Genomic DNA, 14,247 nt, shown 5'->3' with positions numbered 1-14,247 from the left:
GTCATTTCGTATGGCACATCTGAGTGACGCTGAATCGGTCACAATTTGTGACTAGTGTACACATCGCTTATTTTTAAAAAATTGTTTATTTTTCATGGCGCCGGTTGTTCATCGTACCCGGGGTAGCACACATCGCTTCGTGTGACACCCCGGGAACGATGAACACAGCTTACCTTCGTCCCGCAGCACCCGTCGGCTATGTGGAAGGAAGGAGGTGGGTGGGATGTTTACGTCCCGCTCATCTCCGCCCCTCTGCTTCTATTGGCCTTCGGCTGTGTGACGTCGGTGTGACGCCGAACGTCCCTCCCCCTTCAGGAAGAGGATGTTCGCCGCCCACAGTGAGGTCGCTCAGCAGGTAAGTATGTGTGACGGGGGTTTAACGACTTTGTGCGACACGGGCAGCGATTTGCCTGTGACACACAAACGACGGGGGCGGGTATGATCGCACATGCGATCGCACGATAGATCGCATCGTGTGACGCCCGCACTAGCCTTGTCTCCAAGTTGTATGTTGTCTGTAGTGGCAGGGGTCTAAAGTAAGATGCCTACTACACCTGTCACTGATCCACCTACCTCTCCTTTTGAAAAATGTAAGTGCTGAGCCCCACCCTGTGTGGTGCATGGGCCATGCCAGACTGCTATGAAAATACACTATGGGTAGTCTTGGGCAATTGATGTAACTGTCCGTGTGTCTGCCCCTAATTTTTGGAAATATGGAGACTCTTGGTTGGGTCTTGTCTGTACTGGCAGGGTCTCAGACCAAGAGGCTTACACCTGTCACACATACACCTACCTCTTGATTTGAAAAATGTAAATGCTGGACCACACCCTGTGCGGTGCCTGACCCATGACTGACTGCTTTGAAAAGACACTATGGGTACTCTGGGCCAATTTATGCCACTGTCCTGCTGTCTCTAATTTTTCGGCGAACACAGGTGAGCTTGGTGAATCCGAACCAAACTGAACCTCGGCTGGTTAACTTATCTCTAGTTTCGAGTACCAAGCACCTGCGTATTGTAGTCCTCACTCATCACTATACAGTACATCACATAGGAGACACTGAGACTGCTGCATACATCATAGGAAACGCTGAGAAAACTCTTTATGTATCAGTTTCCATGCATCTGAAGATGTAAACTGTAGTATAGTATCAGTGTCTCCTATGTGATGAATAAATATTATTTAGGAGACACTGAAACTGCTGTATACATCATAAGATACACTAAGACTGCTGTATATACTCACCCAGACCCTGGATATACAAAGCTATGGATCTACAGAGCTGCGATGGTAGGAGCAGGACAAGAGGGCTGCATTCACTAACTCCCCCCCATAAAGAACATCCTGATGCTGACAATGTCTAATGTTGAACTTAATCCAGTCTTTTGTGCACAGCATTCTGCACAGCATTCACTACAGAATGATGGATGCGCATGCACAGTTATCTCCATTAAATATTAAAGGGCAGGTGGCCCATTTTGCAGGGAGGCACTGTGGCTCACTGCTTTCCTTAGTTGCTGATTATTTAGTTGTATGGGTGGTAGGGTTGGTTTTGTTTGTGCTAGTTCTCTGAGGTTTCCTCTAGCGTTTCCTGCTGTAGGGTTCAGCTTTTCTTTGTTTACAGCTGGGTTCAGCTCCCGTTTGGTTTCTGCTGGGGTATCAGCCTTAGGTTTTTGTTCCTTTTTTTGTTTAGTTATCTTCTTGGTGTGAGTGTCCCACCTGCCTCTGTGTGTCCAGTCGCCAGCCGCCACACTGTGTGCTGCTTGGGAAGGGCTCTGCTAAAGTCCCCCCTCGCCAGGACTGGCAGGCGGGTGAAGGATATCCCTGGTCCTTAAGGGTGTGTGATGACTAGTGCCAGGTGTGCTCGATGCAATGCGCTTGCTAGTGGGTCTCGTTCAATCGTCCCGCATTACAACTGCCTTGTGAATCCTCACAGCGTGCAGTGTGCGCAATGTCAGGATTCTCTGGTTGTGGCGACGGGAGCAAACAGGCGTGTGACCGCAAGATTGCAATTTGTATACATATGGTTACATAACGACTAGACATGCGCAGCCTACCTCATTAGAAGTGAATTGAGCGAGGCCAGATATGTTTAGTTGGAATGTGGCTGGAAGTATGCAAATCACATATTAGTGGTCGCATGACACTGGAAAATCCTGACAGTGTGCACACACTGCAAACGTGTATCCCATGGATGGACAACCCCTTTAAGGCTAAATTGCTCATGCAAGTACTGAAGGTTTATGCAATTTTTTTCTGCCACTTTTTTAACTAATGCTAGGAGAATATCCAGGAATTAAGCCCAGTTCAGAGAATATATGTACATGTGTTTGCTTTCTCAAAACTTACAATATTCCAATCCATATGCTATAACTAACTCAATTTATTGTATCTGTATGTATGACATCAATATGGCAAGAATTTGTATCAGAGATAAGTAAATCGGATTGCAGATGCCAGCAGGTAGGAGTCGGTTACCAGGACTCCGTTCAGCTGCCGTGGGCTAGTTACATCACTATTGGACCTGGGTCCTGCAAATTCATTCATCACTAATTTTTATATATCAACTATTACAAATTTATCAAGCCCACATACAGTTTCCTATGCTACTAATTGCAATAGATTTGTTAAAAGGAGATACATTACTGGATCTGTTTTATTTTCACTCCCAATGAGTTTACTGGCAAATCTGATCCTAAAAATGAATCCGATTTTTTTTTTTTTATTTAATGTGTGAACTACCACATTGGTCTGTGCATCCTTTGGCATATGTGCAACATACAGACGGAGAAGATGTGTAAATGAGACCTTCAGAATACGCGTTTCCCCTGTGTTTAGCTCAGATCTGCACATGTACATCCAGCCTTATTCTATTTAAAGAAGAAATAGGAATATTTACAAATCCTGTAAATTAGGTATCATTTTATCTTGGCAGCTTTTATCTGATCTCTGACAGTTTGAACCCTGGAGCTGCCTATGAATTACTACAACACATGGAATACATGTCGGATAAGTCACAGAATAAATGTGTGATGCAGATCTCCTCCTCTCCATGTGCTGCACATGTATCAGCCAGGGCTTTAGAAAGTTGTATCCTCTGCAGAACTAGTAATCCTGGGGGTTAAATCTTAGATCATCAAGTGCAGGCACAGGTTGGAAGCAGGACTGAAGCCTGGGGAGAGCAGTCACCCTCTTCTGCACTGCCTGCTATCCTCAGCCCACTGGACAGATATAGCTGGAGCCCTCTATTTTGGGAGGGTGGGAGATGGGGCTGGACCAACCTGGAGAGTCCTGTCTTTGGGGAGGGTCTTTGATTTTTGGAAACTGAACACTATTTGCTAGCAGAGGAAGGCTGGAGAATGCCTGGAGACCCAGCAGAGGGGTCTTAGTCCAGCCCTCTGACGGTGGGACTTTAGGAGGAGAGAGAGAGGTTTGCATTTTGATTAAAGCCCTCATACCTTCTTCAGTCTGCAGGCAGGGGACTGGGGAGGAACACATCTCAGCTGGGCAAAGGAGAAGAAAAGCCACCCCAAGCCCCCCTCCCCCTGTCAGACTTTTGGGTTTCCTTCTCCTTATGGCTGTATAGTGATCACCTCCTGGACTTTTGGAAGGAGTTGGTGCTGTAGATTGAATCCTGAGATTCTTTATCATCTGGGGGGCTCCCAGTATTTGGAGTTGGAGATGGAGAGGTGGAACACAAGGTGGAAAACGAAAAGGAGATTGTGGGATTCATCCCTTAGCTCCTTAATACTCATCACTTTGACTTTCCTTTTCCAAGCTGCAGAGGTCAGAGGAGGTAAGAGAAAAAAAACTAGGGGACAGTTGGGCCCCTCTTCTTATCCCCAACAGAGCCCAGGAATTATAACAGACCTGGACAGAAAGGTCTATGTCTTATAAGGATGGTCGTCTACTTCAGGAGAGGATTCTTGATGCTGAGCGCTCCATGTAGTCTTCATTCATTTGATGGGAAGATGCGGGCACCTCCAGCATTTCTGCACAGAGAGCAGGATGGGGGTCGTAATTCAGGGTCACAGGTGACAGGTCTGAGAAGTCAGGAGCTTCTCATTGTGTAGCAGGGGCAGTCTATGAGGATGCTTATCTTGTCCTGGGAGGTGGGAGATAAAGGTGATGGTGGTCCGTTAGGTGTCTATGGACAGGGCTAGAAGGGTGGATTTTTTTTTTCCTCTCTGCAATGATCCCTCTGTGCTAGGAATTCCTCCCCCCAGGGGATGTCACATTCAGACACGTCTATGAGAGGGTGGGACCAGACACAGACCCCACCACCTTCACATTACAGACCCAGGCTAAGAGATTGCTCCTGGATGTGAAGAATACTTCCTTCAGAGGAGCCTTCAGTGTTCTCCTCCCCATAGTCCCTGGGTACCTGAATATCCTCTAAGCTCCTAGTCATTATGCATTAGTTTCAGAACTTTTTTTTTTTAGTTTACTATGATTCTCCTTAGGTTTAATGGTATTTGAGCAGGAGACATGCATTCTGTGAGCCTTCAGGTGTGGTGGAACTACAAATCCCATGGTGCCCTCCCTACTGTAAGATTTCTAGACAACTCAGAACTCATATAGCTCTAGTGTAATGTGGATGATAATACAATGTATGTGATAAAGTCACAACAGATGGGAATAAAAGTTCTGCAACTTCTAGGGAATAGGGCAGGGAAGTAAAGAGAAACAATTGGAGAAATTAGTGTGTGTGTGTATGTGTGTGTGTGTGTGTGTGATATATCTTAGACCATCACCATCATTTGCATAGAAATCAATTGTTTATAGGATGCTATGTACAACCCCTATTTTATTGTAAGATTTTATCTCTTTGCAGTTGAATACTTTGAAAATCTCATAAAAATTTGCAAAGTGCCCAGGAAGCCTCGAAAAACGTTTCTGGTCCGATAGGGGTGAAAGTCACGCTGTAGATCAGGCAATGCTTCCATATTTTGCTATTTACCTTGATCAAAGTTATCATTTTTAAATCTAAAAGTATAATGTAATTTATAGGCAGGAGGATATGTTGCATTAAGTGTTGAGATTCTTTATAACGAGTGGAATGTGTGACAAGAGCCCCACAGTGGGTGATATAATGGGTGCACTGTGCTATATGGGAGCTGTGGCAATGTTTGTCTTGTATGGAAAGCTTGTGGAAACAGTGCAGCAGTGTCTGTCTCCTGCCCTCTTCTGGGCGCTCACATTCATCAGGCTCCAGCAAAGGTGAACTGAGGATTCTTTATACTGAAGAAAGGAAATAAAATCCTCTCATATGATTCTGAGCAGGATAGATTAGCAATGTGACAAGGTCCCTGCCCTGTTTCCTCACAGTCTGAATATCCCCAGCCATAGCCTATATTAATACATTTGCTCTGCCAAATTACTTTCTGGTGACTTTCTTCTTTGGGCCATTTAGGAATATGAGCAGCAATATGAGTATAGTATTAGTCTGGAGTTTGTTATTTGGCACAACTCACCATACTCCAATATCGGAGGCGGTTCACAAGAGCGCTGGTGAATCTAACACCTTCAACACTGCTACATCTGTAGTTGTATTTCTTCACAGGGAGTTAAGCTTGCAATATATATAAAGTATCATTTAATGGATTTAGCTCATTGGTTTACCTCTCGATACACATTTTTATCAAATTAAGTGTAAACTGTAGGAGAAATGAATGTTACAATATATTCTAGATATGATTGGTCTGCATACACCTAGTTTAGTACGCCTAGTGTACAGATAAATACGATTGGTCAATACACACCTAGTTTGTACAGGTAAATACGATTGGTTAATACACACCTAGTGTACAGATAAATACGATTGGTCAATACACACCTAGTTTGTACAGGTAAATACCATTGGTTAATACACACCTAGTTTGTACAGGTAAATACGATTGGTTAATACACACCTAGTGTACAGATAAATACGATTGGTCAATACACACCTAGTTTGTATAGGTAAATACGATTGGTTAATACACACCTAGTGTACAGATAAATACGATTGGTCAATACACACCTAGTTTGTACAGGTAAATACAATTGGTTAATACACACCTAGTTTCTACAGGTAAATACGATTGGTTAGTACACACCTAGTTTGTACAGGTAAATACGATTGGTTAATACACAACTAGTTTGTACCGGTAAATGCGATTGGTTAATACCCACCTAGTTGTACAGGTAAATACGATTGGTTAATACACACCTAGTTTGTACAGTTAAATGCGATTGGTTAATACACACCTAGTGTACAGATAAATACGATTGGTCAATACACACCTAGTTTGTACAGGTAAATACGATTGGTTAATACACACCTAGTGTACAGATAAATACGATTAGTCAATACACACCTAGTTTGTACAGGTAAATACGATTGGTTAATACACACCTAGTGTACAGATAAATACGATTGGTCAATACACACCTAGTTTGTACAGGTAAATACAATTGGTTAATACACACCTAGTTTCTACAGGTAAATACGATTGGTTAGTACACACCTAGTTTGTACAGGTAAATACGATTGGTTAATACACAACTAGTTTGTACCGGTAAATGCGATTGGTTAATACCCACCTAGTTGTACAGGTAAATACGATTGGTTAATACACACCTAGTTTGTACAGTTAAATGCGATTGGTTAATACCCACCTAGTTGTACAGGTAAATACGATTGGTTAATACACACCTGTTTGTACAGGTAAATGCGATTGGTTAATATACACCTAGTTGTACAGGTAAATACGATTGGTTAATACACACCTAGTTTGTACAGGTAAATACGATTGGTCAATACATATCTAGTTTGTACAGGTAAATGCGATTAGTTAATACACACCTAGTTTGTACAGGTAATAACAATTGGTTATTACACACCTAGTTTGTACAGGTAAAAACGATTGGTCAATACACACCTAGTTTGTACAAGTAAATATAAATATTTGGAGGAAAGTTATAAATAATGTTCAAAAAGTTGCATCTACGAGTATCAGGTTTTCCTAGACACAGACAGTGTAATGCATGATTTCCTTTGTTACTTTTAGGTTTGCGGAGCAGATAATTGTATGTTGTGAATTAGTAGGACAGAAAAGATTGTAAAGAGCCCACAGTACAGACGTGTTCCCTGTCATTAAAACCGTTTCTTAAGAAACTACCACTTGTACATTGGTCTCAAAAGAAAAAAGAGACTGGAAAGAATGAAATTGCTTTTATTCTCTACATCAGGATCGATACTTTTCTGCATTTTATAGTATTATTTGCACTTGATATCAGATTTGGAGTCTGGTCCATAAGCGGGTTAACTCTTTAATACCCGAATAGGGCCCAAACCATATGATACAGGCCCTAAAATTTATATCCAACGTTGTTCTAACCTACACGGAAACATTGTTAGAACTTTATTCTGTTCTCAGCAAAAAATAAACACATATAGACAGAGTAACTAAAAATAAATGGCAACTTTGTACAAATCTAGCACACTACATCCAAGATTTTCCATACCGCTGGCTGTGTAATTCTATCATGTGTATGTCATAAAGGGTTACTTATAGTAAGGCCCCTTAGGATCCCAGACATGTGGAGACAAGAAGCTAATAACACTTAAAATGAGACATAGCCAGAAAGAAGAAAGTAAAAAATGCTGTTTTGATTAGTATAATGCAGATGTAGCAGAGCTCAACTTTTCTATTCATTCTTCTAGTCTGTTGCTCTGTATAAAGCGCAAATTCTGTTGGTATTTTTATGTGTTATACAGAATTAGCTTCTTTTTATATACAAAGGACAAATGAGAAAGGTCTCGTCCTTTTATCGATCTGCTGTTTGTATAGTGCCGACATAGTCTGTAGTGCTGTGCACAGAATCCCCTTGTATGAAAAAGTCGTTTTTCGATAGGTGAAATGTAATGAGGTGCTTTATTGGATAAGTCGGTACAATGAGCGGTCTTATTACGCAGGAATGTGATTGTTTAGACATCTTACAAGGTTCCGCATTTTGCAGCCATTGTTTCTGAATCACTCTACGTGTTCCAGATCTGTAATCTGTATAAAGGGCAAAGTTTATATAAACTCCCACTCAATAGTATCTGTCCAGTTTTGGAGTATTATTCCAAGACGACACTAACCGCTTTAACAGTGGATTACATAGTCACATAGTTACTAAGGTTGAAAAAAGACCTAGGTCCATCTAGTTCAACCTTCCTCCACCAGGTCTGCATTTGGTCAAAGTCATTTATAACCAACAATATTTATTAGATTAAATCCACTTGTGTACTTTTGCCAGTGTTTCATTCTCAGCGGTAACATAAAAATAGATAAATAAATAACAGAAAAATGTTAAAAGTGTCCCCAGAAAGAAAAGAGTGCACAATTGACACTTTGTTTGGAGGTATGAATCAGGCAAGGCTGAAGCAAAATGATTAAATAAACTTGAGTGGGATGGGGAAAGGTTGGAAGCAGGAATTGAGTCGAGTCCCAGGGATCAGCAGGTGAAATGGTTGGAGGAGCAGACACTCAGGGTTTGCTTAAAAAAACAGCAGGAACAGGGCCTGGCTTTCTCCTCGGCTTGTCTCCCCTTTCATGGCCGAGGGGCGTGTTTAAGGCTTTTTGCACCTCTGACTTGTAGCTGACACTGAAATATGAGTGCTATGTGGATTTTTAGAATGTCCCTTTGAGCTGAATTCTCTGTAAGATCCATTGATTCACTGCTAGAGATAAAGCATTACTCATTTGTCCTATAAGGGTCTTACTTCTACACTGAAAAAAGACACTTCTTAAGTAGCTTGTGTGATTTAAGGGCCTTACACCGTGATGAGAAATATTTTACTGTCTTGTAACCCTGGCCAGACATTTCTCCACAGTTGTAGATGATTACTTTGCAGTGTGTTTAACATGTGGCCAGCTGGCCCTCCGACTGAGACCCCCAGGACGACGTTAGCTCCCACTCGTCCTGACTGATTTCACACTACAAATGGGCTATTGCCAAAGATAGAGCCATCAGATGGAGCACATGTCGGGTGTGAGTCAAGAAACCTTCATTCATTGTAGGACTTTTCGTCCAGCTAGTAGTAATTGATTCTGCTCTTTTGGCACGACTCACGCCGATGGGGAGAATGGTGTCCGTCAACCTAATACTCTCATAACTTGTAGAATGAGAAAAGGAAGTGTATCAAGGGATAGACTGTATACATTGTATGTAATACTCCAAACCCCATCCAAATGAGGTCACGTGAAAGAGCCCGAGAAGCTTTGGCAGCCTCCATAAAACAGCTAGAAGGGCCAAATCAGATCCCTGGGGTAAAAGCTAGCGACTCTATTCTGTTATTAAAGTAGAGGATTTTAATTGATTTTATAATGTGGACAAATTGTATTTTACCTACAGATGCAAGATCTTTGATTTGATAACATTGGTGTGATTCAAGTTGTCCCTTAATGATATAGGTCTTGAGATGTTCTACTTAAAGGTAAATGGTAGGACAAACAGAACAAAAAATGGCAGAGATGGTACAAATTTGGCATTTAGCATAACGCCATTTCTTGAATTGACTTTTGTAATTTCTTTTAGTTGAAACATACCGTTATGGGAGCTACATGGCAGCCCTTTATGCTTCCCTTCTCACATATACTCCTCTTCTGACACTTGCTCCTCTTCTCACACATGCTCCCTTTCTAACACATGCTCCCCTTCTCACACATGCTCCCCTTCTCACATATGCTCCCCTTCTCACACATGCTCCCCTTCTCACACATGCTCCCCTTCTCACACATGCTCCCCTTCTCACACATGCTCCCCTTCTCACACATGCTCCCCTTCTCACACATGCTCTTCTTCTCACACATGCTCCCATTCTCACACATGCTCCCCTTCTCACACATGCTCCTCTTCTCACACATGCTCCTCTTCTCACACATGCTCGTCTTCTCACACATGATCCCCTTCTCACACATGCTCCTCTTCTCTTACATGCTCCCCTTCTCACACATGCTCCCTTTCTCACACATGCTCCCTTTCTCACACATGCTCCTCTTCATACACATGCTCCCCTTCTCACACATGCTCCCCTTCTCACACATGCTCCTCTTCTCTTACATGCTCCCCTTCTCACACATGCTCCCTTTCTCACACATGCTCCCTTTCTCACACATGCTCCTCTTCATACACATGCTCCTCTTCTCACACATGCTCCCCTTCTCACACATGCTCCCCTTCTCACACATGCTCCTCTTCTCACACATGCTCCTCTTCTCACACATGCTCCTCTTCTCACACATGCTCCTCTTCTCACACATGCTCCCCTTCTCACACATGCTCCCCTTCTCACACATGCTCCCCTTCTCACACATGCTCCTCTTCATACACATGCTCCCCTTCTCACACATGCTCCCTTTCTCACACATGCTCCTCTTCTCACACATGCTCCTCTTCTCACACATGCTCTTCTTCTCACACATGCTCCTCTTCTCACACATGCTCCTCTTCTCACACATGCTCCCCTTCTCACACATGCTCCCCTTCTCACACATGCTCCCCTTCTCACACATGCTCCCTTTCTCACACATGCTCCCCTTCTCACACATGCTCCCCTTCTCACATATGCTCCTCTTCTCACACATGCTTCTATTCTCACACATGCTCCTCTTCTCACACATGCTCCCCTTCTCACACATGTACCCCTTCTTACACATGTACCCCTTCTCACAAGTTCCTCTTCTCACACTTGCTCCTCTTCTCACACATGCTCCCCTTCTGACACATGCTCCATCCAGTTATTTGCTGCTTCCACTCTAAAATTGTAAGCTTTGTGACCCATGAAACAGAGGAGATAAAGTAAACACATGTGGTCTAAGGGTACCTTCACACTTAGCGATGCAGCAGCGATCCGACCAGCGATCTGACCTGGTCAGGATCGCTGCTGCATCGTTACATGGTCGCTGGTGAGCTGTCAAACAGGCAGATCTCACCAGCGACCAGTAAACAGCCCCCAGCCAGCAGCGACGTGTAAGCGACGCTGCGCTTGCACGGAGCCGCCGTCTGGAAGCTGCGGAGACTGGTAACTAAGGTAAACATCGGGTATGGTTACCCGATGTTTACATTAGTTACCAGCGCACACCACTTAGCTGTGTGTGCAGGGAGCAGGGAGCCGCGCACACTAAGCGCTGGCTCCTTGCTCTCCTAGCTACAGTACACATCGGGTTAATTAACCCGATGTGTAATGCAGCTACATGTGCAGAGAGCAGGGAGCCGCGCACACTGCTTAGCGCTGGCTCCTTGCTCTCCTAGCTGCTGTACACATCGGGTTAATTAACCCGATGTGTACAGCAGCTACATGTGCAGAGAGCCAGAGCCGGCAGCACAGGCAGCGTGAGAGCTGCAGAGGCTGGTAACTAAGGTAAATATCGGGTAACCACCTTGGTTACCCGATGTTTATCTTGGTTACAAGCTTACCTCAGCTGTCAGACGCCGGCTCCTGCTCTCTGCTCGCTTCATTTCGTCGCTCTCTCGCTGTCACACACAGCGATCTGTGTGTCACAGTGGGAGAGCGCCTTTGAAGAAAACGAACCAGGGCTGTGTGTAACGAGCAGCGATCTCGCAGCAGGGGCCAGATCGCTGCTCATTGTCACACACAGCGAGATCGCTAATGAGGTCACTGCTGCGTCACAAAAAGCGTGACTCAGCAGCGATCTCGGCAGTGAGCTCGCTGTGTGTGAAGCACCCTTAAGTCTCTCCCAAGTGAAGGAGCAAACAGGCTGCTGTTAACACAAGGGAGGTATGAAAGGTTTTTTTTAGGAGATTGAGGTTCACACGTAACTTAGCCAATTCACGAAAGACATAGATTGAGAATGCTGTGATTGGTCTTGGTTTTCCAGTGTCCAGTGAGACCTTCACCTATGCTGAAAATGATCCATGATGAGCCATTTTTTGGAATAATAATAAGTACATGTGTTTTGTTTGCTGTGATCAATGCCAACTGATGGCCATTATTTCCCCACAGAATTCATGGAGCAGAATTGCAGGACATGCATGGATAATTCCCATCAGAATTCCTGTAAATCCAGTGAAGTTGCAATTCCTATTGGTCATTGCTCAGTAAATGCAATTGATATGGATATTGATTTGGGAATGTAAAAACTAATAAGTTATTAAAATTGAAAATTAAAAATTAATTCTATGCTTTTCTTGCAGTTACAATATCTGTAGGCTGCATTCACACAGTTTAGTCATGTTGTGGCTTTTAGCTGCCGCTGTCTGGTGCCGCTGCAGTCTTTCCCTTCACAGTCACTTAATCTTGCAGTATGAATGGAGCAATGGTGAATCATGCACACAGCCACGTCATATATTCTTATTGGAGTGATGACTATCAAGGTAGATCCCATTAGGAATGAATGGAGTGGCGGTTGGCATGATTGACCATTGCTTCATTCACATACCTAGTCCTCAGAAGGATCAGTTGGGGTCCCAACAGTTGCACCCCCAGTGGTCAAGAAGATAGCTCCTATCACATGGATAGGAGATAACATCTAAGCTTGAAACAGCCCCTTTCCTTGGCTGCGCAGGAAAATACCAAAAAGCCCACCTCAGCACAGGACTGCTGAGGTTAACAGCCAGAGTAGGACTCCTTAGTGTGAACACAATCTTAGAGCTCGGTGGCACTTGCACATTAGCTTCCCATGCGAGAGCATCGGAAGCGATATGTTAATGACCCTTGGTTCCCACTCTGCTGCGAGCGAGAGCCAAGGGTCATGCGACTGTGATCTGTTTCATTCGGATCACAGCTGCAGAGGAGCTGGGGAGGGAGCACTTTCTCCTTTTCCTCCCCAGCCTGTCTCTGCATACATTGCATTGCGATCAGATGACATGCGAGTGCAGTGTGATGTTTCACTTGTATGGGTGTACGTGAGCCGAGACTCACTGGCAAACGCAGCATGCTGCAATTCATTTCTCATGCCAACATGGCATGAGAAATCAATCGCAGATTACCACTGCCCCATAGTTTTGCACTGGTGCGAGTGCAATCTGATGTTTTATCGGATTGTAGTTGTGCCACTTTAATTGAGCCACAAAGAAAAAATGCAAAAATTATGCCGTATAGTATAATTACTGACACACAACCACTGCCTGAAACATAAAGATGCATAAACCAATTTGATTTTCAGCAGTTATGGACCACATACAGTATGTCTCTCATATTTGGGGCTCGTGCCCATGACCAATATTCTTGTATTAGTTGTATCTGTGGTTTTCACGGATATCACTTATATCTATGATATTCTATGGAGCTGTGCACATCTAATTTATTCCTGAGAGTGGTCACAGAAATGTTCGATTTTGGACTAATCGGCAATGCAAGTCTATTGGTCGGTGAAAATAATCAGATCGCACTCGGATGACATCTGAATGCAGTCTGATTTTCATGGACTGACAGAAACAACTTTTTTTTCTGTCCATGTACAAGAAAAACTGATGACACTGATCAGACTCTGATAAGAATATTCAGTCTGTTTTTCTCATATGTGGAGAAATTGGCCTTGTGTCCCTACCCTTAGTAGTGTAATAACTCTCAGGCCATCTTACCACAGGCAGAAACACTGATTTTTTTTTCGCAGAGTTTTTTCTGCAGGTGTCCAGAGTAGCAATCTGTTCTGATGTTTGTGCTTTGTGTAATGTTTTTATCTGCTGTGTTTTGTCCTTTTGCCCATATTGTTTTTTTCAACATGATTTTGGTGCAGACTTGAAGCAGTTTTTTTTAATGTGGTTTTTTTTTTAGTACAGAAACACTGTAATTCTACAATTAACGGCACCTTATGGAAGCCTATATGAGTAAAATGTCACCAAAAATGCCATCAATGATTCTTCAAGTACGCATAAAACGTTCCTAGTGTCATCAGTGTCCTGCATACGATTTTCCTCAGTGTTTGATCCATGTCTCAGCTTTTACCATTAGTAATCGATTAAAAAAAAAAAGAAGTGTAACTAGACCAAGAGAACAAAACCCAGATTCAACCCTAATAATCATGTATGGAGAGGTAAAAAACGAGGGTGGCACTCACTTTAGTTTAAAATTCTTTTTATTTTCTTAAGAATGTTAAAGGCTGAGCAGGTGAATGGGAGGACGCGGGAGCATGTCTGGACAACGGTCGTTTTGCGCTAGATTGCACTTCAACAGGACCTGTTCAGGACCTGTTGAAGCTCAATTTAGTGCAAAATGGCTGTCATTCAGATATTCTCCCATTCACCTGCCCAGCT

General features: G+C 43.3%; 1 protein-coding gene across 1 annotated transcript in view; it reads left to right on the top strand.

Annotated features, from left to right (window-relative positions):
* The first annotated feature begins 3,463 nt into the window (after positions 1-3,463).
* Positions 3,464-14,247, top strand: part of COL11A1 (collagen type XI alpha 1 chain) — a 300,012-nt gene continuing 289,228 nt past the window's right edge. The window contains exon 1 of the mRNA XM_075322198.1: positions 3,464-3,796. Within this exon, the coding sequence (XP_075178313.1) occupies positions 3,682-3,796 (115 nt within the window). The 5' untranslated portion in view covers positions 3,464-3,681. The remainder of the gene's footprint in view (positions 3,797-14,247) is intronic.

The sequence above is a fragment of the Anomaloglossus baeobatrachus genome, chromosome 8, assembly GCF_048569485.1.
Source record: "Anomaloglossus baeobatrachus isolate aAnoBae1 chromosome 8, aAnoBae1.hap1, whole genome shotgun sequence".
In the NCBI taxonomy this organism is placed as follows: domain Eukaryota; kingdom Metazoa; phylum Chordata; class Amphibia; order Anura; family Aromobatidae; genus Anomaloglossus; species Anomaloglossus baeobatrachus.
The sequence above is the reverse complement of the archived record's forward strand: the minus strand, read 5'-3'. Positions and strand labels throughout refer to the sequence as shown.